At 40.3% G+C, this 22,869-nt stretch overlaps 1 protein-coding gene across 2 annotated transcripts in view; it reads left to right on the forward strand.

The window, feature by feature from the left end:
• Nucleotides 1–1,532: 1,532 nt before the first annotated feature.
• Nucleotides 1,533–22,869, forward strand: part of tmeff2a (transmembrane protein with EGF-like and two follistatin-like domains 2a) — a 94,022-nt gene continuing 72,685 nt past the window's right edge. For both annotated transcript variants that reach the window (XM_048535175.2, XM_048535176.2), the window contains exons 1-4: nt 1,533–2,040; nt 3,390–3,499; nt 3,670–3,799; nt 4,247–4,273. In XM_048535175.2, the coding sequence (XP_048391132.1) occupies nt 1,881–2,040; nt 3,390–3,499; nt 3,670–3,799; nt 4,247–4,273 (427 nt within the window). In that variant the 5' untranslated portion in view covers nt 1,533–1,880. The remainder of the gene's footprint in view (nt 2,041–3,389; nt 3,500–3,669; nt 3,800–4,246; nt 4,274–22,869) is intronic.

The raw sequence follows: 22,869 nt of genomic DNA on the forward strand, positions 1-22,869 counted from the left end.
CTGAATTTACTGTCCAGTCATCCAGTGCCATGTCCTCTGAATTTACTGTCCAGTCATCCAGTTCCACATCCTCTGAATTTATTGTTCACTGTTAGCTGATCCTGTCTTCAGAATTTACCGTTCTTGATTTCAATTCATGTTCTTTTTTTTACTGTCCCCTACTTTGTAAACCTTTGCTTTCATAATTAATTGACCTGTTATATAATTTGCATAAAGCAGTCACCGGTGCGGGTATCGTTTCCTCGTTTCTAATCTAATGTCTCAGAATTTTCATTCTTCTGGTGCCTAATCCTGTGTACACCTCGGCGTCCACACCGGTTACTGGTATCTAAAACAATTTCCCCAGCTTTCAGCGGTCGTTTCACACAGCATCCTGTGTTCAGGGTAGCTGGGAGATGCAGTGAGATTGAGAATTCTTTCTCCTCCAGTGCTCTCAGCGGGGGCATGTGACAGCATCAATACTGATTTGGTCTATCGTATTTTAATCCAATCCCTCGGTATATGGTTTTATTATATCTGGCCTCTTCGTCAGTAAAAATAAAAAAAACAATAGTCTCATGTAACTTCTGGTAATGCCACCGCTCTGGAAGGCGTTCGAGCGAATATGTATCTCTTACATTTCGCTCTTCTGAGATAGAAATCGAGGTTCGATCTGATGTTAATCTCTTGCCGTCTTGCATCTTTAGCAGTGAAACTTGATCTGCTCCGAAACAGTGTCAGAAAATTCGGGTTGCAGTGTGGCTAGCACTGAGGGCGCAATATCTCCCAGCCTCGGACATCAGATGGAAGGAGCTTGGATCTGATGGGAGTTTTCCCTCCCGTTACCCGCTGAGCTGTGCTACCTGCGGCCGCCGCCGCTAACCGGGTTGAGGCGGGCATCCTGGCTGTGAAGACGCAGGAGGGGAGATGCCGACAGCTCATTCTCTCAAATCGCTTAGAGGGGAGGAGGGCACCGGCATCGGATGTTTGCTCTCCCCACCCATTCTCGCCCGCCCCCGCTCTAAATCCAGGAGAGGACAGCTTGGCGCTAACGTCGGGATGTCTTACGCGGTATGCATCCCAGTCCAAACCGAGCCGAGGGTCCATGTGCATAGATCATCCGCGCGGTATCTCGCGCTCCACGGCCGAGCTCCTGGGTTTGAGCTGGGTCCGGATTTGTGGGGAGGAAAGGGGCGGAAGGTTTGGAGGTTCTCAACTTTGTTTTGGGGAGCGGGGGAGATGGAATCTCGGTCCAGTACGTGGGGGTGGGGCAGAGATCCCGGCCGTTCACGCCGCTTCAACCTCTCTCGTCGTTTCCAAACCCCCAAAACCCCCCACCCCGCGACACACACACACGCTTACTCCTTCCCCCTTTCTGTCCCACTCCCTCCTCACCTCCTCTCGCCGATTTTCCTTGCCTCGCTCGCCTCGCCTCTCAGCCGCCAATATCCCGGCGGGCCAATCAGAGGCGGGCGCGGAAGCCCACGTGGCGGCCCCGGTGTCGGGGCCGCTCCAATCAAAGGCGAGCAAATGCCTGAGAAAAAGCCGGCGCGCGCCCGGGCGGCTCATCAATAACAAGTTTCCGAGCGCGAGGGGAGACACAGACGCAGAGACTGGGGGAGAGCGAGCTGCCAACCGACCGCGAGAGCGCGAGCGCCCAGCCCAGCCCGGCCAGCCCCAGATTCACTGACAACTACACACACACACACACACACACACACAGGGAGAGACGAGGGGCTAGAGCCGCGGAGGAGCCTTCGCCGCAACCATCACCGCCGCTGGACACACATGTGGTGGTGCTGCTTGCTGCGTCCAGGATGCGTGATGTGCCCTGTGTAAGATGGTGGGGTCGGAGAGCCTGGGATTGAGCCGAGCTCCGCGATCCGCCGCTGCCTGTCGACATGGTGGAGTCCCACCCGCCAGGCTGGCCACCTCTTCACCCGGACCACCGCGCGGGCTTGCTGCTGGCGATGCTGACCCTGTCCACGCTCCCCGTTCAACTCTCTGCTTACCCCACCTCCCTGAGCGACTGTCAGACACCCACCGGCTGGAACTGCTCGGGTAAGGGCAATGTATGGTGCCAACCGGGATGGAGGGGACGGGGGTGAGGGAAGGGGACGGGGGAGAGGGGATGGAAGGGGAGGTGGGGGAGATGGAGAAGTCTCCTTTTAACTTCCAGTCACCAGCACGACCCGGGCACTGATGCTGAAAGTTAGTCTGTGGTTGACTGGCTTGCTGATGGCTTCAGGTGAAGTATTGCAAAGATGTTGCAGACGAGCGTCTGGGTTTGGGAAAAAAAATCTGCAAGCGGAGCATTTCTACCCAGTGTTCCGAAAAGTGCACAACGTTTCTCCGCGCATGTTATCTGATCTAAGAATTTCCAACGTTTTCCTTTTGTTTTACTGAATTCGATTGATTCTGGGGATTTTTATTCGGGGTAGTGTGATTGTTCTCCCGCAGCCTCCACCTTTGCGCTGGTCATTTTATATGTGCACGCTGCCTGTTTCTCCCCCATCCCTGAACTTAAAAAAGAAATTGATTGCGGGGAGCGAAAGCCCTGGGTGCTACCCTCGAAAGCATCCAGGCACCAGCCGGGTTTTAGCGACTGCTTCTTGCAGCAGATCTTCAGCGCCCCGCCGAAGCCGGAATGTGAGAAGGATGGAGTGATGTGAGAAATAAACTGCATGTTCTAATGCAAAATAAATTGGTTCTTCACCCCCACCCCCCGTAGTTGATATTTTATGTCGCAATCCCACAAAAAAATTGGGCTGCTAGCGATTTTTGTCTGCGGGTTCAGACTTGCGATTAACCACATCTCCAGTGGCAAGATTTAGGTCATCAATATTCGTTAGAAACAGACAATGACAGCCTTTCACTTAAAAAAAAGCCTTCTCTATCTTGTTGCAACTTGATCATGTCACCTCTAGATTCCTGCCCTTGCGTGGATATGTTTGTGTACGTATGTGTGATATATTTGGGTGTAAATGAAGCATTTATTGATTAAGAATTAGACACCGAGAAGGCGATCGGATAAAGCGTGAGGGAAGAGGACCGCAGATGTGGAGTGGTGAAATTCAATTTAAAGATACAGTGGCGTGTTCAGAGGAAACTGCAATTTTTGGGCTTGAATGATGTTTCCGAACGCTGCTGTGGGATTGTTTTTCGCAACTCTTGGCCGTCACGACAAGGCTGCAAATCTGCCCAGTAAAATCTCTAACATTCAAGAGGGAGAATGCCCCCTTCCCCAGCAAATACTCGGGAACAAAGTAGATGACAAACCCTTTCCAGCTACTTATTTTATACACCGATGCCTTCCATCTGCTAACGAAAAAGGTTGGCGTCAGATCTTCAACAGCCACCCAAGTTCTGTCAGTACTTGTCTTTTCTCTTTCTCTTTTTAATATTTCAAGGTTTTGATGACCGAGAACACGACTTGTTTCTTTGCGACATTAATGCGTGTCAGTTTGGTGGGGAGTGTTTGCGGATCGGTGAGACGATAACCTGCGACTGCCAACTCAAGGTAAACGAACAGCATCGCTGGTTCTGCTTTCTTTTGGCTGCTGTTTTAATGGGGCTCCGTTTAGTCTGGGTGAACTGGGAGAGTCTACAGTCTGTCCTGTTGGAAATGTGTGCAGCGTGGACCTTGCAGAAAGTCTGGCAGATCCTTATCATGAATTGTTTTTATTTCAGTGCAACACTGATTATGTACCAGTGTGCGGCTCCAATGGCTATACCTACCAGAATGAGTGTTACCTGCGACAGGCTGCGTGCAAACAGCAAAGTGAAATAAAGGTGCTGGGGGAAGGATCCTGTCCCAACGGTATGCATACAATATTGTGCATTATAACAACTACCACACGCTTTTAACCTTGGTTTTTTTTATCAATTCATAAAATAATTCAGTTTATTTGGCGTGATTTTATTTGCAAGGAGTTTCTGCATGGACAGGCTGAGGCAACAGCCATGGCTCGTTATCACGTTTCAAAGCTATTATTGAAGCATACTGAACGGAAATGGGATCTGGAAGTACACAGTATTAGGCACTTAATCACCAATCCACCCACAATGAAATACATTCGTGTTACTGAGAGGGCCACCGTTGGTATTTGGACATTTGTTCTTCAGTTTAATTGTCGCATAGTGGACAATAGAAGCTGTATGCATAGATTTCAACAATAGACTATAACCAGTATGAGAATGAAGAAAAAAATCCTGTAAGTCCCTGTCATATTACTGTGCCTTCTAATTAGATCTTTTCTCTCTACAGATATGGGATCAGGTTCTGGAGATGGAGGTAAGTGCCTGTCGTAAATGTATTTTTAATCTAATCATAGAATTGTTATAAACGCTACCATGTCATCTTTAAATGATGCATCTTATGATATCAAGTTATTTTCTCCGCTACAGTTTTTCTCCTTTTATTTTACTTTAGATCCTGTTTGCTTTCTGGCAACCTTCTTTAGCTGCAAGGGCTAGACAGTCTGAGCCACTCTGCAACAACAGGCAATGTTACTGCATAATAGATGGACAGGAGTGGACCTGAATTGGGTAGATCTGAGTGACAGTTTTGTTTTCCTTCCCTTCATTCACTAAATGTTGAGCACTGCTGAACAAAACTGAAGCACATTCCAACGCGATGCTCAATTCTGAGACTTTAAGCCTCAGCCCCTGAGTTTAGAGGAGGCTGTTCTTACACTTATACAATGTCCAGTGAAGTATACAGGTGAAACCTTGCAAAATTGACTACTTATTGAAAATAGAAAACTGAAATTTTAGTATATTCTCAATGACAGTTTGCAATATGGCAATAATTCTGTGGCTTAATGCTATCATAGAACAACCAAGCACGGGAGGAGGCCATACAGCCCATCGTGCCACTGTTGATTCTTTTGTAGACCTGTGCTATTTATCTCACCCCCAGGGGTTTATTCATAATTTCAAGTTTTCCGTATCTTTGGTATTATTAGTCTGAGGAGCAATGCTCCTTTTATATTACATTCTACTGCAAATAAATCTATTTATGTGTATATTCATTATTTGAATATTGGATAACACTCATAAGAAGACATTCCTCAGCCTTTGGCATTCTGGAGGTCTAAGCTCCATAGAGATCTGTGTGCTTTTCATATATCAAAAATGAACTTTGATCATTTGAATTTTGGAGAAATATAAATACGTATAAAGTTAGTAGGAACAATCAGAAATGAATCTCCAGGATCAACTACGGATGTACTTACACGAAAACATCTACAAACAGATTCTGCCATTCACATTCAGATTAAAGGTGAGCAAAGACTAACTCAGCCTCCTATATGAACATTTTATTTATAGTACAAACTTTATTATTTAGTTTCTGTCATATGGTTGCCTCAGTTTATTTTCAGAAAATGTCTACTAAATATTTTTAATATTTTAAAAACCTACGAAGACTGAAGGGTGGCTTGATGGAGGATTTAAAATTGTGAAAGTATGGATAGATTAAATGAAGAATATGTCCCCATGACTCAAGTAATACAGCATAGTAGCCATAAATATAAGTTAGTCATTAGTAAATCCAAAAAGAAATTCAAAAGAAATTTATTTTTTCAAAGTGGCTAGAAAGTGGAACTTGCAATCTCTTGCAGCCATTGCATTAAATGGCATAGTTGGATTTAAGAGGAAGATAGAAAACACATGAGAGACAAAGGAACAGCAAATGATGCTGATAGATTAACAGGATGTAAGAAGACTAGAGTGAAGCAGAATGACTAGTACAGACTAGCTGGGCACCATTATCTATTTTTAAGCTGTAAACCGGTGTGTAAAAGATGCAATTTAGTATATGACATCACTTCATAGGCTGAAATTTTATTTTTACTACTAATAGCCAGACAAGCTATTCAGCATTCTTAAGTAACTAGTGCATCACTATTGGTATATATTCTCAGTGGTTAACAATTGTATTGTGAATTAGCTGAATGGCTAGGTATTGAGGCCCAATGAATCAAAAGTCAAAACCATCTTGGTGGACAGAAATAATTCCCACAACATGACAAGTAGTGTCGTTTCTTGGAGTTAATCATAGCAAGTATGAACTCAGTTAATATGGCAGCTTTTCACAATCACTCTGGTAAAATAGTGGCAAAATTGCTTCCTTCTGCCATTCTTTTCCATTTGTGTCTTATATTATTGCATCCATGCTTCATTTATAATTATAAAATAAAGGAAGATCATCTGGCTCATCTTGGTACATCCACCTGGAATAAGGGAAGAATACATGAATTTCCCTATTACAGTATCTGTCTCTAGATGAATATAAAATTTATTGGCCGACCAAGCTTTCCAGCAAACACCCAAGAATCAATCACTGATTACACGAAGAATTTGCTACTGCTATCTGTTCTAAGTTTTCATTTCACCAGTTTTGCCTAAACTGCCTTGCTTGTATACTGTTCAACGCATATACCACTCCTAATCCACCCATTGTGTTTGATCATCCCTTTTATCAATTTGACTACAGTGGTCAGGGAGCTAATGAGAAAGTGGTAAGGATAGGGCTAGAGTCTGTTATGTTTATTGTCTTTCTGAATTGTCTCAGAAAACACAACTTTGTGTGTCTACTTCTGATAAACAATGTTAAGCACTCACTTTTTTCTCTGGATTTGCAGTAGTGAAGGATGATATGGTTAGTTGAATGAATAGTGTGTGCTCTCGACAACTACTAAGCAGAGATAAAAATTGGTGATAGAAACAGTGTTGCCTTTGTATTACTGGTAGCATGATAGTTGATTCCTTGTGTAACCTCGCACTATAGAAAATCACATTATAGAAAATTGCGTTACAGGGAAATTGCTATACCTGTACAGCAGAAAGTTTGCATTATCCACACAGTGTCCACTGTTCATCAATCGCGTTACAGCCAATTCACGTTAACAAAATGCGTGTTAGGACATAGAGAGCATAGAACAGTACAGCACAGTACAGGCCCTTTGGCCCATGATGTTGTGCTGAACTTTTACCCTAAACCTAAGGATTATCTAACCTCCACTGCTACGTTACACTATCATCCATCTGCCTATCTAATAGCCACTTAAATGCCCCTAATGAGGCCGACTCCACTACCCTCTCCAGCAATGCATTCCACGCCCCTACAGCTCTGAGTAAAGAACCTACCTCTGATGTCTCTGCAATATCTACCTCCTTTCACTTTAAAACTATGTTCCCTTGTAAAAGCTACCTCCACCCAAGGAAAAAGTCTCTGGCTGTCTACTCTATCTATACCTCTGATCATTTTGTACACCTCTATGAAGTCACCTCTCATCCTTCGTCGTTCTAAAGAGAAATGCCGTAGCTGTCTCAACCTTTCGTTGTAAGACCTTCCCTCCATTCCAGGCAACATCCTGGTAAATTTCCTCTGCACCTTTTCTAATGCTTCCACATCTTGCCTGTAATGAGGTGACCAGAACTGGTGTTATAGCAGAACTACCTGTAGTATTTATTGACAAAATCTTTTACTATGCTATGCTGTCAGTAAACTTAAACAGCCTTTTTTAATGCTCTAAAGGATCAGTGGATAGAAGTTCATTTCCTTGTGAAATGTAAATTGGTGCAATAACAGCCTGTTGATGCTGGTGTTATTTCTGTGTCATCCTCCAAGACTGAAAGAATTCAGTTGTGTAAACATCTTTTCAAAGAAGATTGAGAGGAAGTTTACTGTACATGCTCAAAATTGAAGCATTTTGGTAAGATAAAGAGGAAGAAATTGTTTCCAGGAGAAGATGAATTAATAAGGAGAGGTACCAACCAAGATAATTGGTGAACCAAAAAGTGGAGGAATGGACAAAATGTTTTTTGGTAGATCAATGAGTTTGATGTGCATTGCAATGTCTGAAATGAAGCAAATCCAAAAACAGTTTTCAAAGAGGAATTGGATATATACTTAAAAGCAAAATCTGCAGAGATATGAAGGCGAAGTTTGAGAATGGAATTAATTAGGCAGCACTTACAGGGAGCTGGCACAGACATGATAGGCCAGATTATCTCTTCTCTGATTCTAGATGGTTGAGTCTCGAACAGCAAAAACATAGCAATTCTACGAATGAAAATTCATTGCACAGATGTAGGGAGATTAGTTTGGTTATAGATAACTATATTCCATACAGCTCACCAGTGGATTGAGCAGCTGTGCACAGTCTCAGAAAGGAACCATTTTAGTTTACCACTTGCAGGATTAAAACACACCATTAAACACATATTATCAAGTAACAAATACATTGAATTAATTTAATACTTATTGCAATTTGTCATTCATTTACCTTCGAGAAAATAAACTTTGCTTTTCAAAGGTAAGAGAATACAGAATCATATGCTTAATTCCAGGTAATGGCAAGTCAAATCTGAAATTCAATAACTGTGGTATAGAATCGTACAATAGTAACAGCACAGAAGGAGGCCATATGGCCCATAATGTCTGTGTTGTTGTCTCTGCAAGAGCTAGCCCAAATTCTTTGTTTTTTTCCTACAGCTCTGAAATTTTATTCTCCAGTGCTGATTCAATCCCTTTTTGAAAGCCGCAATTGAATCTGCCCTTACCATGCTTTAGTAGTGCGTTCTGTTTTCTGATGCCTCACCACATAAAGTTTCTCATCATGTCATCTCTGCTCTTTAGTCCTTCCCCTTAAATTGTTGTCTTCTGATTCTCTACCCTGTTACCTATCTACTGATGGAAACAGTTTACGTCCTTTTTCTAAGTCCAGACCCCTCATGATTGTGAAAAGTTCTATCAGACCCCATCTTCAAAGGGATCAATGTCAACTTCTCCAAACTAATCTCTCAACTGAGGTCCCTCACCCTGGAGCCATTCCTGTTAATCATTCTTGCACCCTATTTAAAACTACCACGAGCATCTTTAAAATACAGTGCCCAGAATTGAACACCATATCTTCTTAAACCAGAGCAGTAGTTTTTTAACAAGAATTTCTCACTATCATCTTTGGTTTTGTGCTGTTGTGTCTCTATTTATTACAGCATGGTATTCTGTATGCCATTTTCATCACTTTCTCAATTTGCCCTTTTTCCACCAGTTATTTTCACATATATACTCCCAGGTCTCCCATAAAATGCATTCCTTTAATTTATATTGTCACTCATCATTCTTTCTACTAAAATATAACACTTCTTAATTCTCTACATTATATTTCTTTTTCTATCATTTTACCAGCTTCCCTTTGTCTACTGAAATCTATAACTATCCTCCTCATATTTCACAAATTTTGATAATTTGCAAGTAATGAAATTATGCCTTGATCTCCCCTGCCAAAGTAACTAATATAGGTCAAGAACAGCTGAGGAGCCTCACTGTATAAAATTCACTAGTCTGAAAAACAACTGTGCCTTGTAAACATTATAACCATATTGCCATAGCCCCTTTTATTCCATTGGGCTGCAACTTTGGAGTCAAACCTATGATGTGACACATTTCCAAAGGGCCTGTGGAAGTCCATGTAAAGCACATCACCCTCATCAGCCCCCTCCATTATTAAAAAAGTAGTGCCATTAGTTAATCATGATTTACCTTTAACAATTTCACACTGATTTTCTTTAATTAATCCACATATCATGAAGTGATTACTAAGATTGTCCCACCATCGATGTTAAACTAACTGACCTGTAGGTGCTGAGTTGGTCTTGGCTGTTATTCTCAATAAGGACATATTATGTTTAATCGTTTAGGATTCTGAAACCATTTTTCCAGTTTATATAAAATAATAGTAAGTACCTCCATAATTTTCAGCCTTACATCCTGTTCAGTCCTGGCGCCTAATCAACTTTAGTAATATTATTCAATAAAGACAAATGAAAATTACTCACTTACGACCTCAGCCAAGCCCTCTACCTTCCTGTGTTGTCCCCTCTTTGCTCCTAAATCAGTCACACTCTCCTTACCATCATTTCAGCATTTTTATGCCTATCAAAGACTTTTGGGTTCCCTTTTATGGTGGCTGCTAGCATTCTTCCCTCATACTCTCATTTTCTCTCTTCCTGTTTTAGGTGTTCTCTGACCTTTCTATAGTCAGCTTATTTCTCACTTTGTTTTACCAACCTGCCATCTGTCATGTTCCTACTTGTGCTGTTTAATATTAGTTTCTATCTCTTTTGCCATCCGGGGAGCTTTGGCTTTGTTTGTAGCTTCTATGCTAGAACTGTGTGTATGTGCTTGAAGCCTCTGTGTCTATTTTGGTTCCTTTTTTTTCACTTTTAATAAGCAAACCAGAGTAATTCTAAAGTTGTAGATTAGTACACGATAGAAAAAGGTCACTGACCTTATCATTCCTGCGCTATGAAAGAGCTACCTAATTATCCTCATCCCTTGCAATTTTCCATTACTCTGCAAATATTTAATTTTCAAGGGTGTATGTATGGTTTCCTTCTCAATCATGATTGATTCTTATTCTACCATATTTTTTAGCCTGTGCATTATAACTTGTTACATTAAACAAAATGTTTCTACAGCTCCTTTGCTGTTCTTAAAATCATAATCGTGCAGCACAGTAACAGAGCCTTGGGTCGAACTGGTCAATGCCATCCGGGTTTCCCAACATAAACTAGTTTCATTTTGGATGTGGTGAGTAGAGCTGAGTCTCATAAAGATCCGCCATGATCATATTGAATGGCAGGGCAGGCTCGAGGAGCCAGATGGCCTATTCCTGCTCCTAGTTCCTATTTTCATTTAGTTGAGAAATTGAATGGACTAATAAGAAATGATATCCCAAAGGTTAGTCATTACTAAAGTTGATTAGCTACCAGGACTGGACAGGATGTAAGGGTGAAAATTATGGAGGTACTTAACTATTATTTTATATAAATTGGAAAAATGGTTCCAGAATCCTAAACAATTAAATATAATATGTCCTCTAAACTTTTCCTATTCATGAACCTGGCCAAATATCTTTTAAATGTTGTAACTATACCTGCATCTACCACTTCCTCTGGCATTTCATTCCATATACACATCACCCTCTGTGTGAAAAAGTTGCTCCTCAGGTCCCTTTTAAATCTTTCCCCTTTCATCTTAAACCTATGCCCTATTGTTTTGAACTTCCCTACGCTAAGAAAAAGATCTTTGCTATTCACCTCATCTATGCTTCTCATGATTTTATAAACCTCTATTTGGTCACCCCTCAACTTCCTATAAATCAGGGAAAAACATCCGAGCCTATCAGCCTCCTTATTACTCAAACGCTCCAGTCCTGGAACATTCTTCTTAAATCTTTACTGTACCCTGTCCAATTTAAGAATTTCCATCCCATAAGAGTGACCAGAACTGTAGACAGTACTCCAAAAGTGGCTTCACCAACAACCTGTACAGCTGAAAAATGATGTCCCAACTCCTATACTCAATGCACTGACCAATGAAGGCAAGTGTGCCAAATTCCTTCTTCACCACCCTGTCTACCGATGATGCCACTTTCAAGGATTTATATGCCTAAACCCTTTAGATCTCTGTGTTCGACAACACTCCCCTGGGCCCTACCATTAACTGTGTAAGTCCCAGCCTGGTTTGTCTTACCAAAATGAAATGCCTCACATTGATCCTTCTGCCATTCCTCAGCCCATTAGCTCAGCTGATCAAGATTCCATTGTACTCGTAGATAACCACCTTCACCGTCCACTGTATTACCAATTTTGATGTCACCCACAAATTTAATTAACCATGTTTCCTATATTCTCCAAATCATTTATATAAATTACAAACAACCGTGGACTCAGCACCGATCCTTCTGGAACGCTGCTAGTCATAGTCCTCCAGTCTGAAAATGACTCTCTACTACCACCTTTCATCAGATGATGAAGGGTCTAGGCCCGAACCATCAGCTTTTCTGCTCCTAAGATGCTGCTTGGCCTGCCGTGTTCATCCAGCTCTACACTTGTCTGTGACTAACACATGCATCCTTCAGTTTCTGGACCAGAGCCTGAACATCTCTAGTCATTTGGTGATCCCTACTCCTGCCAGCTTTGTCCTTTCCTCTAACAGGGGCTTGCTGCCTCTAAACTCTTGTTAATTAATCCTTGTTAATATTGTTAATTATCTTTAACTTGTACCCTCTAGTTGCCAACCCTACAATTGGAAACAATCTCAATTATTTTCCCCTCAGAATTTTGAACACCGTTATCAAAATGCCCCTATATTATCTTTTCTATTACACAATCTCAGTATCATAGTCTTTCCTCCTTCTTCCTGGTAGCATTCTATCTGTCCGTTTTGCACCCTCTCCAAGATCTTGAAAGGCTTAAAGTTCTAGAGTTTTCAAGCTAAAGTTGCCATCATTCCAGAGACCATAGAGCTGAACTCTCATTAGGGAGAGATGTTTAGTGGTGAGTTTAACCTGAAGGTCACCATACTTTGAGCAAGGGATGAAGTTGAGAAGACAGCACCTTCAGTGTAACCTCAGCCGATATGAGTATTAAATCTGCACTGTTGTTAGTACAGTGCTGCCGACCAGCTGTCCAGCCAACTGAACTAACTGACTATGGAAAGAAATCCTCGTGTCTCCACCAGTCAGCAAATGAGCTATATACTCTTAGATAACAAGGTGTAGGGCTGGATGAACACAGTAGGCTAAGCAGCATCAGAGGAGCAGGAAAGCTGATGTTTCGGGCCTAGAATCTTTGTCAGAAACTTCCTGAAGAAGGTTCTAGGCCCGAAATGTCAGTCTTCCTACTCCTCTGATACTGCCTGGCCTACTGTGTTCATCCAGCTCTACACCTTGTTATCTCAGATTCTCCAGCATCTGCAGTTCCTACTATCTATGTACTCTTAATTATTTTTCCAACACTTTGTTCCCAAACTTATATTCTGTGGTGATCATTTAAATACATCCTAAGTGTTGTGATGGTTTCTGCCTCTACTACCATTTTAGGCAGTGAGTTTCAAATACCCATCACCCTCTGGGCAAAAAATCTCTTTCATAAACTCCACCTAAACCTCTTGCCCTTTATCTTAAGTAAACGCGCCTGGTTTTTGATCCCTCTAAGGGGAAATTCCTTCCTTTCTACCCTATTTATGCCTCTCCCCATTTTGTACACCTCAATCAGATCCCTTATCTCCCACCTTCCCTGCGCTAAGGAAAACAACCCCAGTCAATTTACTCTTTATTCATAGCTGAAACACTCCAGCCCAAGGAACCTCTTGGATTTCTTCTGCACTCTCTGAGTGCAATCACTTCTTCCTGTAGTGAGGTAACCAGAATTGCACACAGCACTACAGCTGTGGTGCAGTTAACGTCTTGTACAACTCCATCATAACCTGGCTGCTCTTTCCTTTATTAGTCGAGGCATTGACTACAGGTACCACACATGCTTTCTTAATCAACTTATCCATGCAGTTCTGTTGCCTTCAAGGATATATGGATAAGAACGTCAAGAACTTCTTGGGGTCCTAACTACTTGTGTACTCCCTTTAGTAGCGCTCTCAGAATGCCATAATCTTGCACTTTTTAGGATTAAATTCTATTTGCCATTGTTCTCCCTATCTGAGCAGTCCATCTGTATTGTACTGTCATCTAAAATGTTCCTCCTTACTATTTACGACACCACTGATTTTCATGTCATTTGTGAACTTGCTGATCAGATCTCTGACATTCATGTACACTACAAACAGCTAAAGTCTCCGCTCTTATCCACATGTAAATATATTCAGTAAAAGCTGCTAGACCTGATCTCTCACTGACAAAGTCCTGATGCCAATACCCTCCAAGTGGAGGCTAATTTTGTCCCTCAGATTTTTGTTCCAATAGTTTCCTTGCCAAATGCATTAAACCTGTATTTACCTGGTTTATCCCCATCACTCTTCTTGAATAAGGGTAGTCTATTACCTGTCCTTCAGACCTCTGACACCTCTCTCCTGTCCAGACAAGATTTGAAAAGTAATGTCAAGACCGCTGCAGTCTCCTCCCTTGCCTCAAACAGTTAGAGATACATTTCATCTGGACCTGGAAACTTAACCTGTAATATCTCCTCCATCTCAGTTGTAATTTGTTCAAGTACAATATAGACTTTTTTTCCCTGATTTCTGTACGACCTCGTTTTTCTCTATAATGAATATAGATATAAAGTGCTCATTTAAAACTTCACCTACATATTGTTGCCGCATCTGCAGTTTGCATTTGGATCCCTAATGTTCCCCATGTTTTCTATGGTTATATTCTTGCCCATGATACAATTCCTGTGTTTCTCATGCCCCTTCCTCCCTTTCCTAATTTCCTTTCTAAGCAATATCCTGCAGTTTCTATATGCCACTAGGGCACTGGTGTTCTGAGTCCTTGGAACCTACACAAGTTTCCCATTTTTTCCATATCCAATCCTGTATTTTTCATGATATCCAAGTTCTCCAGAACCTTTTATCCCACCCTTTACCGTTCACAGGAATATTTTACTCCTACACTTCCACTTTTTTTTAAGTACTCCCACTGCTTCTTTTTCTACAAGCACCTGCACTGATCTATCCTATTCCTTCTACTGCCATAGATTTTACTAAATTATGATTACTATCACTGAAATGCCGTCCCACTGACACGTGCACCACTTGCCCAGCTTAATTCCCTGCATTTGTGCCCAGCACTGTCCTGTATCTTGTAAAACTTTCTGAAAAGCTCTTCTGGATACTTTTCAAGAACTTCACTCCTTTTGATTCTTTCTTATGTTACGTATTTCAGTTATTATTGGAGAAGCTGAAATAACTTACCATTATTATCATTATTTTTACACTCCTGAAATTTACCTACATAAGTTCCTTTCTATCTCCCAGGAACTTTTGATAGGGCCTGTCGTAGATTGCCAATAATGTGATTTCCCCTTTTTTATTTATTAAGTTGTTCCCATATGGCCTCAATTGGGAAGCCTTGTAAGGTATTATCCTGCTTATTGTAATCAATGGCTCCTGGATGAATATTTTGACACTACCCCCTTGAGCTGCTAATATAGTCCCCCTCAACTATATCTGTTATAGCAATGATGTCATGGCTCCATTTGTTAATCAGCATCTTCATCTACTGTACTCTCAAAACTCCTTGAATTAAAATAAATTTCATCAAACCATCCTGAGCTCCCTTGTGTCATAACTTGCCAGTATATGTTCTGCCTGCCAGACTGACTTGGCTTTTCTTCTACATTTGTCTGTGCATTGCCCCCCATTATACCTTGACTCCATAGTCCATTCCCTTGCCAAATTACTTTTAACTTCCACCTACAACACCAACAAGGTGTTCCCTATCCCCCAGAAAATAGTTGGTCCTATTTTGGTTCACTTGCAACCCCATGAACTTATACAAGTCCCTGCTTCATCGGAAATAGAGATAGTAGGAACTGCCGATGCTGGAGAATCTGAGACAAGATGTAGAGCTGGATGAACACAGCAGGCCAAGCAGCATCTTCCGAAATAGAACATGTGTTCCAAGAATATAAGCCCTCCATCCTACATGTTTTCTTCAGCCACACATTCATCCCTGCTGTCTATCCACACTTACTCTCACCAGCATGGTGCACTGGGAGTAGCCCAAACATTACAACCTTTGAGATCTTGCTTTTTTCAATCTGCTACTTAGCCCCCTAAATTCTTATTTCAGGGCTTCATTCCTCTTTCTACTTAGGTCGTTGTTACCAATATCAACTGTGACCTCAGACTGTTTGCCTTTCCCCTTCAGGATGCCCTGTAGCCATTGAGTGACATCCTTGACCCTGGCCCCAGGGAGGCAGAGTAGAAAGTTTATTGGTCCCAACATTTCTGATTTCTCTGCACAGATACTGCCGGATTGGCTGTGTTTCTCCAGCAATTTCTGTTTGTTTGGCTCTTTAGTTCAATGGATTTTGATTTTGATAAGTTAATTATGTCGTACTTTAACATCTTTTCAAAGTATATATACATGTTAATACTGTTTAATTATTTTATTACAGAAAAACTATCATCTTTGCTAGTCATGGCTTATCATTAACAAATATGTGTTGACTGTGAGTTATCCATGTTTCATTCAGTGAAAATTTAGTTTTATAGCATATTATATATTTCTTGCACCCACCATTGACAGTTAGCTGACTTGACTGTAGTTTATCCCTCTATGCTACCTCAATTACATTATAGCATTTTTAATCCTCCAGTCCTCTAGCACCACTTGCAAAGCCATGGAGGAGTACAACCATATCCACCCCTGCTGTCCTCAGCAACTGAGGATGCAACCCAACTGGATCTGATGTTATTTCCAGTTTTGATTATTGCGAGCAGCTAAATAACCTCTTCCATATCTGTTTTTATATTATTTAATTCCCCCAATACAATGATGTCAACAGCATCACCTTTGTGAAGAAAAATATAAAGTGCATACTCATTTAGTAATTGTTAGGTGCTCTGTATCCCAAGAATGTCTTCAAATGGTTCCATCCTTCCTTTGGCTCTTTTTAAATTTTGTCTAAAAACAAATTTTGTGTTCCTTTTTTCATGAAGTCATGAAACTATTATCGTACGCGGGGTTCTGCTAGAATGTGATAGTTGCATTCCTATTGCATTATAGAAAATTGTGCTCTCGAAATAACGGCACCTGTGGGAAAAGCAGGCTTAGGGGTAGACCACCAAAAAATATGGCTCAAAAATCACTCGAAAGCCTAACACAAAGGATAGCACAGTTTGAATAAATGTTTAATTCATATCTAATAATGAAAAAGAAGTAAATTTATCACCTTTATCTTGAAAAAATGTCAAGATGATGTGATGGGGGAGAAGGTTTTGAGGATGCTCTGTCATTAATGCAGGGGCAGAGGGTCATCATCTTTATCATCATCGCCTTCAGATGCAGTTGTGATTACAGGGTTAGGGCAAAAAAATAGTTAATCCAGAAATGGATGGCTGTGGTTCATTGTCTTCTGACTCTTTCTTGGAGGTTGACTTACAAGAAGATGTCCATTTTTGCTGCTTTGCCCTTTTTCTTCTTTCATGAAGAAGTGGTTCATAGGATGCCAAATAAGATGTTTTATTCCATAAACTGCAAACCCTGCTCTGTTCTGCATTGTAATTGTTATCCTCTAAGAGTTGCAGCTGCTTCTCAATTTCCCCGAGGATAGAAGACAAAACAGAAGTGGAAAGCTCACATAGTGCTGCATCCTGGACTTCTTAATCTTCATCACCATCTTCCACTTCCCCCTCAGCAACAAACTGTAGATCAGCTGTAGAGAGATCTACACAATGGGACTCAAGCAATTCTTCAACATCCTCACTCCCCACTTCTTCAAATCCACTTGCTTTGCAAGAACAACACAATGTTCTTTGACTCTTGGGAGCTCCTCTGACAGATCAAAGGTTTTAAAATCTTGGAAAAGATCTGGGAGAAGTTTCCGCCAAACTGCATGCAAGCAGTCCTTACTGACATCACCCCAGTTCTCTACAATTATGTCATTTGCATTCCTGATGTTAAAACTCTTCCAAAATTGAAGAACACTGGCCTTATCCCCCTCAGTAGCAACAATCAGTCTTCTAAATGTGTGCCTTAAATAATAAGCTTTAAAAGCTACACCCTGGTCCATGGGTTGAAGGAGAGAGATTGTGTTTTGAGGTAGAAATAGCACTTTTTTGTTTTCAGAAAGCACACCAATGGTGGGAGGATGGCTTGGTTCATTATCCAGATGAAGAGAATCTTGAAATCCAAGCTACACACTCCTCCACACACCAATGGAATTGCATCATAGCCAATATTGTTACCCTGTTCGTCAGTCACGTTATAGCCAGTTCACGATGCCAGAACATGTATTACAGCAGAACCCTCTGTATATTCTTTATCGTTTCCTTTCATAAATTCTGTCTGTACTTAGTGCTTTTGGTTCTTGATTGTACGAGGAACCCAATATCAAATGCCACCATGTTGATGTTTCATTTTAATGTCCATTTCTTTAGTCTTCTAGGATACTCCCAATTTTCCATACCCATCATTTCGCCATCTTGGGAACATGTTTAATCACCCAAACTACTTTCCTCTTTAGAATTTTCTTCGTGACAGGGTAAACAGTAAATGAGCAATGATTCACAGAACATTGGTGCTCTTCTAGTTGAAGATGTTCACTGTTGGTTCTCTGTTCCTCTTAGTAAAAATACTCATATTGTGATCACCTGTAAACATATTCAAATAGTCTTGTTAGTTTTCAAAGTGGTACCATAGCAAGTTTTGCTTGTCTTTCTAAAATTAATTGGCTGGGAAAATAGCCTATAGACCATATCAGAATAGCAAAAGCGCTGATTATGAATTGATAGTCATTATTAGGACTAAAAAGCAGCAAAAGCGTAACACTAGGAACAAATAATCAGTACAACTGATACCAAATGATTCTGCTCCTGATTAGTTATCCCTATAATTGTGTTCATTACAACATAAGTGGTCAGGAAGCTCATCAGTCTGGGTTCTCAGAAGCATGAACTTCATCATTATGGCCATTTATACAAGTCTGGTGTGCTGCTTAGGAAGATAATGGAGACTAATTTCTACTTGGATTGCATAATTATTTTGCAAATACTGATTGAGTTAATCTAGTTTGTATCACTGATTCTGCTTGCAGAACTTAGTTCAATTTTTATGTCCAAACAATATCATTTTCAATTTTCTAAATGTTGCTTCTAAATATATATTGGCATGGCCTTGAAGGCAAAGAGGATTTGATAGAAGGGTGTGGAAAAGCAGGAGGAGTGCAGAACTTCTGGGACATGAGAATTTGTTAACATTCTAGTTATTGAAATCAAACGGTGGATGGAAACACAAAGTATTGCTTTGGTTTTAACAGTATTAAATTGAACGTAATTTTGGCATGCCCACTTGCTCATTCTAGGGAGATTCAGAAATAACTTTGGATCAAGGTTAAGTGATTGGAAGTCACGTTATTATCATATGAGGGAACGTGATGCCTCACCACCTGATGATTTGTATGATGAGGTAGCATGCAGATGGTGACAAGAAGGAGACCAAGGATGAGTTCTTGAAGTATACTATAGGGGCATGTGAAGAAAGGCACTGGAAGTAATGTAGAGGCTAAAATTGTGATCAGAGATAATGGGAACTGCAGATGCTGGAAAATCCAAGATAACAGACTGTGGAGCTGGATGAACACAGCAGGCCAAGCAGCATCTTAGAGGCTGTTCTTTTTCATATTGCAAACTAAAAAGATCATTGCCAAAAAAGTGGATTGCAAGGAAAAGATGTTGGAGAACTACATTACCAATTATGTTTAAAATCAGTTTGAAAGGGTGCATGCACAAAGAAGATGTTTCTGATAAAAGATCATTTTATCCACCACAGAATGTTTGTGATTTTGAACCACACATCTTTTTCTGTTAGCAAGGCAGCTGTTAGATCAGCGAATGGCAGCGGCAATGATGAGAAAAGTTGGGTGAGTTGCTGCAATGCAATAGTGCTTTCCAAGTTTGAAAATAGTGAAGTTAGTCAGATGAAGTAGAGTTAATACTAATTTGAAAAGGTTGCAAATTGCAACCTTGAAAAGGTGTGCACCATGCCAGAGAACAATGCACATACGTTTTATCAAGGTTGTTAAGAGAATTCATTGACTATTTACATGGATGCACATAGCAAATCAATAGTATGTATATACTACATGAAAATGACAGCAGGACACTTAAAATGGTGACAGTGGATAGCAGCATCACAACGTCCAGTATTTACAGTGAATCAGAAATTCCCCTATCAATTCCCCTAAGAATCTTGTATGTTCCAATAAGGCTGCTTTTCATTCTTTTTAATTTTAATGATAATAGCCCCAACCTGTTTAACCACATTTTGTAAGACAGTGCCTGCAAACCTGATTCAGCCTTCAGTGATCATTTTCTGAACTGCCTGCCATGCCAGTATATCTTTCCTTTGATAAGAAGCCCAAAACTATTTACTTAAGGTTAGTTAAATCCTAGTTGTCAATCACTTTACTGTGAAAGTGTGTGCCAAAGTAAAGGTAACGAATGCCTGTATGCAGACTTATGATTCAGTTGCATTATCAATGACTGATTGATTACTGGAGTTTTTGGGGGAAGAATATGCTTTACTTCATTGGAGGCTCCTGTGGTGCAGTGGTAGTGCCTCCATCTCTGAGCGATGGGTCCAGTGTTCAGTTCACACCTATTCCAAAGGTGTATAATAACATTTATGAACAGGTCATTTAAGATACTACATGGATACCTTCATGTGTTTAATGGGTTTGACTTTGCTGTGCTGAATTTTGTTAAGTAAAATTACGTAGAGATAGTGTCAAAATTCGTGAAATGATCTGAGTGACAAAACTCTGAGCTGATATTTAACGAGCTGTGCATTTTATCTTACCGGTGTGGGAATCGAATCTGAGAATTGTCTGGTCAGAGTAATAGAGGCCATTACTAATGAACCTACGAAGAAGCTTGCCAATTATGCTAATAATCATACTTTAGCCTTGATTTTTAATACAGTATGGCAGGGAAAAACTAAGACGAATCAGACATTCAGACTTGAACTTCAGAGCTCCCAGGAGAAAAGTTGTAGATTGCCACTAGAAATAATACATTATATTACACTGAATAAGTAAACATTTCATATCATTAGACAACAGCAGAAAAATCATGATCATTAAAGGAGTACTGTCTTGCAATGTTTTTACAGTTTAAAGGTGTTATGACTAAGTAACTTCTGAGAAAACATTTGAAATTTATTTTCAGGAGTGAGGGCAGCTGGAAGAATTACATTCAAATGTATTGCAGTGGTATCTTGGACAAGTGACAGGGGGATGAAATTGTGAATTTTAATGTACTTGTATGAAATCCATTGTCTGTGGCTGTAATGAGGGTGTTGATGCATTAATTTGCCAGTCTCTCCCAGCATGATTTGATTTTGCACTTCCAATGTGATTCAATATATTGAGAAAAAGAAACATTTAAGACTTTCATAAGTGCTCATTTAAAGGCAAACAAATAACATATTTTAGACTGTTATGAATATAGAACAACAGATTTTCTTCAGAATATCTTAACTAACTTAGCTATTGCCTAATCAAAAAAAATCCAGGGTTTTTGCAACTTATTGATTAATTTAGTGTTCAGTTATTTAACTTGTTATTTACTAAAGCTATTATTTAACATTAATTTTTATTAATATCCCCAGTGTCAAAATAGCATTTGATTTTGTCTATTCAGCGTCACTGTTATAATTTTCTCCATTGCCATGTGATTTCTGAAAACTGAATACTAATGAGAAAAACAAAAGTAATTTTGAAAGCAGCTCCATGTTTTCATTTCAAAATCAAACTAAGGAATCTAGTGTTTATAAGGAAACAGGTTTCCAAGGGTCATTGAATTTTGTGCATTGTGAATATCTACAGTGGATTTTACTTGTGATTTGAACTAAAAATTCCTGAATTACTTTCTGAATTTCTTTCAAGACTCTAAATAATGTTGAGGAGATGATTTGATTTTATGGCCATTCAATTTTTTAAGTTATTTTCTGTGTAAAATCATTTGTAAATGAGAAACTTGTGCCTGTTTTAATATTTACTTCCTTGCCTGCCAGTCAAACATACACTTATAGCTGGTAAATTGGTAATGGAATAAAACAGGAACTGTTAAGATTTCTTTGCCATTCACTACAATTCTTCGCTGTTCACCACAAAATGTATAAGATTTATTCTGCAGCTTTTTTGTGAGTGATTTCCATTTTTAAATTTTTGAGTTGTATTAATGATTGATCATTCCTATGATTCCATTTCCAAAGATATCTGAGAACAATTCAGCATATCCTTTAAAACTCCAAGTTCAGAACGTATGTCATTTCCTTTTTATTATAAATTTTATTGAAAATCTGACCTATCCTTGAGAAATTTGTTGTCCTTTCAGCAAGATGAAAGTTATATTTGGATGGGTCAGGGTGGGGCCTAAATTGATAGCTGCCGAAAACAGGCACAAGGATCATAATACACATTATAATTGATTGCGTGCAGCCTGCCAGCCTTGTATTGCTTACTTACTTGAATGTTCTTTGTGTCCCGCAGTATTACATGTGTTGTTCATTGGCTGGGCAATCAGCAGGGGCCAATATGATAGCCTGTACATCTAAAATCAAACGTAATGTCTCTTATGGTGCAGTGGTGGTGTTCTTACATCTGGGCCAGAATGCCTGGGTTTAAATGTGATATGCCGAGGAGGTGTATTGTAACACATGCAAATAGACTGGTTCAAGTACTGTAGTCTGACTGGAAGGACTCATGTGGCACAGTAGTATTGTCCCTGTCTCTGAGACAGATGGCCTGAGTTCAAATCTCACCTGCCTAGAGATGTCAGGACCTTTCCAAACAGGTTATTAAAAATAATACATAATTAATTTAAAAAAAGGTTCTGACTGGGAGGATCATGTGGCAGAGTGGTGATGTTCCTGTTTCTCGGACAGAAGAAGTTTCAAGCTTCACATCAGGATGTTTTAGCTCCGAACATACTCTTAGGTTTTGATTTAAAATGTACGTATCCTAACTGAAAATGTCTTGTGGTGTCCCTTACATTCAGGATTTACCTACTAAGGCAGTGCAGCATAATGGTTGATTAAAAATACTGGTATTCTGACTGGAGTAGGCCCTGGCAGTTCAGGTTAAAGAGTATCTGACCAGGGAAAGAATGAGGAATAACATGACGGGAGAGAGCGAGTTTGAAGATTGTCAGATACCACACTGGATGTCTTTCAAAGGAAGTCAAAAAGAGCAGAAAAGCCTGCATCTTCCAGGCAGGAGAGAGGCAGCCTTCCAAACACAAGATCTAAAGACAATGGAGGCAGACAATGGGAGGTGAATACCAGGAATTGAGCACAGGTTAACTGGATGGGGTTCCACAACAAGTTCAAGGAACCTATGTGTGATTATGGCTAG

Source organism: Stegostoma tigrinum, chromosome 7 (genome assembly GCF_030684315.1).
Source record: "Stegostoma tigrinum isolate sSteTig4 chromosome 7, sSteTig4.hap1, whole genome shotgun sequence".
Classification (NCBI taxonomy): Eukaryota; Metazoa; Chordata; class Chondrichthyes; order Orectolobiformes; family Stegostomatidae; genus Stegostoma; species Stegostoma tigrinum.